At 41.0% G+C, this 3992-nt stretch overlaps 1 protein-coding gene across 2 annotated transcripts in view; it reads right to left on the bottom strand.

The window, feature by feature from the left end:
• Positions 1–974: 974 nt before the first annotated feature.
• Positions 975–3992, bottom strand: part of LOC111861562 (probable DNA replication complex GINS protein PSF2) — a 12067-nt gene continuing 9049 nt past the window's right edge. For both annotated transcript variants that reach the window (XM_023846237.2, XM_023846242.2), the window contains one exon: positions 975–1329. In XM_023846237.2, the coding sequence (XP_023702005.1) occupies positions 1282–1329 (48 nt within the window). In that variant the 3' untranslated portion in view covers positions 975–1281. The remainder of the gene's footprint in view (positions 1330–3992) is intronic.

The raw sequence follows: 3992 nt of genomic DNA, 5'->3' as shown, positions 1-3992 counted from the left end.
AATCGGATAATTTCCATCAATGAAACATGGGCTAGGGCATACAAAAACCTGAGCTCAAATGACAGTCTGCTGAGTGGCAACATCCAGAGTCACCGCGAAAACACAAGTTTCGTCGAAACCCATCCCATGTTAAGTTAATGGTCATTTTAGCATACAATGTCCAGGGAGTTATTCTGTGTCATTTTGTTCCACATGGTCAAACTGTCAATGCACCGTATTATGAGAATTAATGTAAGAACTGAGATTTAACTCACATTGAATTTTTTATTTCTTAATCACAATTGAATTTTTTGAGGATTAAAACAGTCATTCCGTAATGTGCAATTTTTCTTGCCTATTATATCTACACTCTTTCACATCTACCTGATCTGACTAAGCCAGTCGGAGGGGTATATCATGCCCTTTCGTTAGTATATTTTGAACTTTCTTCACTGTAACGTGTTTGCCCCCCAAAAAATTAGTTGCCATGACTTTTGAAGTAACTCACGTATAAGAAGCTCAACCTTATGTTTTCACATTGGAGGTCAAGAGCAACACAATTACTAATGTGCCTCAGTTCCCTAAGTAGTATGTGTACTCTCACATACTTATGCAGGGAGGACAACTCTAAAGCCACTTGGGAACTAGTCACATTCTTCCCCTTGAAACCTGGGGTACTGGGGGGGGGGACACTGATTTAGATTCTCATAATACTCAAAGAAAACATGAACTGCATGAACTGCAAGTCTAAAAGTCAAAGATTCAAGAAATATTAAGATCTATAAAAAATTAAGTATGTGGGGAATTGAGAATATTACATAACATTTTTGTGATTAATAACGTTCTCTCAAAGCTGGACACATTGACATGTAACACCCATGTAGCAGGCAAGAAAAGCATATAAAATTCTGGTAGGAAATGGGAACTATGAAGACCAAGATCAAGGATAGTATTAAAATCAAACTTTTAATTTACAGCAAACAGTACAGGTAATGTCACAACTATGAAAATGAACTTTATTCCAAATATATTTCAAACAAGAAACTGAACAGACACTGAAAATAAATTATTTAGAGTGTACTGTGGCTGATTATCACTCTGAATTCCGTACATTGCCATAGCTTATGCACCTTCCTTCTGTTCTGATACTGGAGTCAGTTTGGGACTACTTGTACAGAATTATACTTCAATTCCATATACAAAATGGAACTCATACATTCTCTCATCTCTTCTTGGAGCAGAAATTGACACATGCTCCTACCAGGTATCAGTATCTATCAGGCTATTAGTGCCAGGACCAATTCACTGAGAGGACTCTTGTGTGAGTGACTGCTGAGACGATATATTTGTCTGGAAATAAATAATAAACAAACATTTCAGATCCTTTTAATACAGACAGTCCACTCTTAATTATCTGGGCTAATGGAAAAGTCAAGCATTGTCTAACCAGAATTACACCATTTTCAGCTCACACAGGTTGAATACCAATAATTTCACTTAGTAACAAAGTGTCTGTGATTAAAAACCTCTAGTAGACCTGTGCTGTCATGAAACAGCACACAATTTTAAAAACCTTCAGTACATAACTAATATCTCCATGGAGTTCAGCACTTCTTGAGAAGCCACCAGTTGCTCAGCCACTCACGAATTTCCCATTAATACATAGGTAAGTCAATAAGTAAGTTATAGATGGATATAGAACTTAAAACAAATAAGAGTACTGATTTGAAATATGCTTTTAATTCTCAACATAATCTCCTGTACACTGAAGCACTTGTCCCATCATTTCACAAGCCCCTGAAAACCAGCAGCATAAAATTCTTTGAGCTGCTGTTGGAACCAGGAGGTGACTTCCCTTTCTACAGCTTCATCGTCCGGAAAATGTTCAGCTGAAAGATGATGTTTAAGAGGGCCGAACTAATGGAAGTCGCTTGGAGGAAGGTCGGAGCTATACAGAGGATGCTTGAGGACTTCCCACTTGAAATTTCGCAGCATCTCATTTGTCTTGTTGGCAGAATGTGAACGCACATTGTCATGCAAGAGGAACATGCCTTTGGTAAGGAGTCCCGGTCGCTTCTGTTGAATTGCCTTACGAAGTATCCCAAGGATGTTACAGTAGGAGTCGGCATTTACGGTTTGTCCTTGAGGCTGGAATGCAGTGAGCAGTATGCCTTCGTGATCCCAGAAGACTGTGAGCATCACTTTCCTGGAGGATGGTGTCACCTTAAACTTTTTGTGGCAGGTGACGCAGGATGTTTCCACTGCATTGATGCATGCTTTGTCTTGGGCTGGTAATGGTGAACCCCAAGACTCATCACTTGTGACCATTCGGGCTAGCAAATCGTGTCCTTCATTGTGGTAGTGATTCAGATGCTGTAATGCCAGGTCCATTCTTTGCATTTTGTGTTGTGGGGTCAGCATGCATGGCACCCATTGTGCACAGACTTTGTGAAAACCTAACCTATCATGCATTATGAGGTACGCCATGCCCGGTTCTGACAGCAGTCCAAAGAATTTTATGCTGCTGGCTTTCAGGGGCTTGTGAAACGATGGGACAAGTGCCTCAATCTACAGGGAGATTAGGTTGAGAAATAAAAGCATTTTTTTCAAATCAGTACTCTTATTTAAGTTATATATCCATTTGTAACTTACTTATTGACTTATCCTCGTATATGGAACCTAAAGGTTCATTACTGTGTTCAAAAGGGCCCTCTACTGGTCTCTATCCTGAGCCACATCAATTCAGTCAATACCACCCCATCCTATCCCTCTAAGGTCCATTTAGGCTGCAGCACAGTTCAAGCAGTTAGTTGCTGGCTTCCCACCGTGGCAGCCCAGGTTTGATGCCGGGTCTGGTCAAGTGGGATTTGTGGTGGACAAAATGGCGCTGGAGCAGGTTTTCTCCAAGTACTCCAGTTTCCCCTGCCAATCTTCATTTCACCAATTGCTCCACAATCACCCTCACCTATCATCTGGAGCTGGTACAATAGGCCAGAAGTGGCCACAGTACAAGGGACTTAGCCCCACCCCACTTCATTCATACTGTATCTACTGTATCTATGAGTAGTACCACAATTTAGAATGCATGGAATTTTACTTCTATACTCCCATATACTTTCAAATTTACTTATCCAATTATGATGTAACAGGGAACACGCAGCAGCATAGTTGGTTGAGGTACTATGCTACAAGCCGGAAAGTCACGGGTTCAAGTCCCAATGAGGTCACTGGATTTTTTTTTCAATCGACCTAATCCTACCGGCCGCATTATGGCCATGGGGTCAACTCAGTCTCTAACAGAAATGAGTACCAGGAATTATTTAAATAATTTTCTTGGGGACTAAAGCGCGACCAGCACGTAAGGCTGACAACCTTACTGCCATCTTTGAGCCAACTGTCTAGATAATGTGGGACCCTCAACATCTCACAACCCTATGGGCCTTCATGGCCTGTTACAGGGATAGCTTTACTTTTTAATTATGATTTAACAATAGTGTCAGTATCTCACCCAATACAGAATCAAAGTATAGGATAACGCTGAATTAAAACTAACCAGGAAGGAAATGGTCATGGTTTAATTTGAGGTAATATCCCTGTATTTTGGCTGATTACAGTAGCCATGAAGTCTAAGGCATGACCCATCTTTGCCTGCTCGAACACTGGGATCATGAGTTCAAATCCCACTCCAGGCATGGATGTTTGTGTGCGTTTATTCTGTTGTTCTGTGTGTGGGTAGCAGCCTTATGAGAGGCTGATCCCTCATTCAAGGAATCCTACTGACTGTGCATAGATTAAGAAACTGAAAAAGCGCCCTAGGTCCACAAGGGCTGTAGAGCCACAGATAGATCCCTGCATTTTACTGGAGGGACTGAAAACCATGAGAACCTGCCAGGATAGTCAGTACCCTGGCCAGATACAAACCACATTATCTCCTTAACACAAGTAAGAAGTGTGACCAACTCGCTTGGTCATATACACTTCCATGATATGATGTTTGGGAAAAGAGCAAATTT

This window comes from Cryptotermes secundus, unplaced genomic scaffold (genome assembly GCF_002891405.2).
Source record: "Cryptotermes secundus unplaced genomic scaffold, Csec_1.0 scaffold126, whole genome shotgun sequence".
Classification (NCBI taxonomy): Eukaryota; Metazoa; Arthropoda; class Insecta; order Blattodea; family Kalotermitidae; genus Cryptotermes; species Cryptotermes secundus.
The sequence above is the reverse complement of the archived record's forward strand: the minus strand, read 5'-3'. Positions and strand labels throughout refer to the sequence as shown.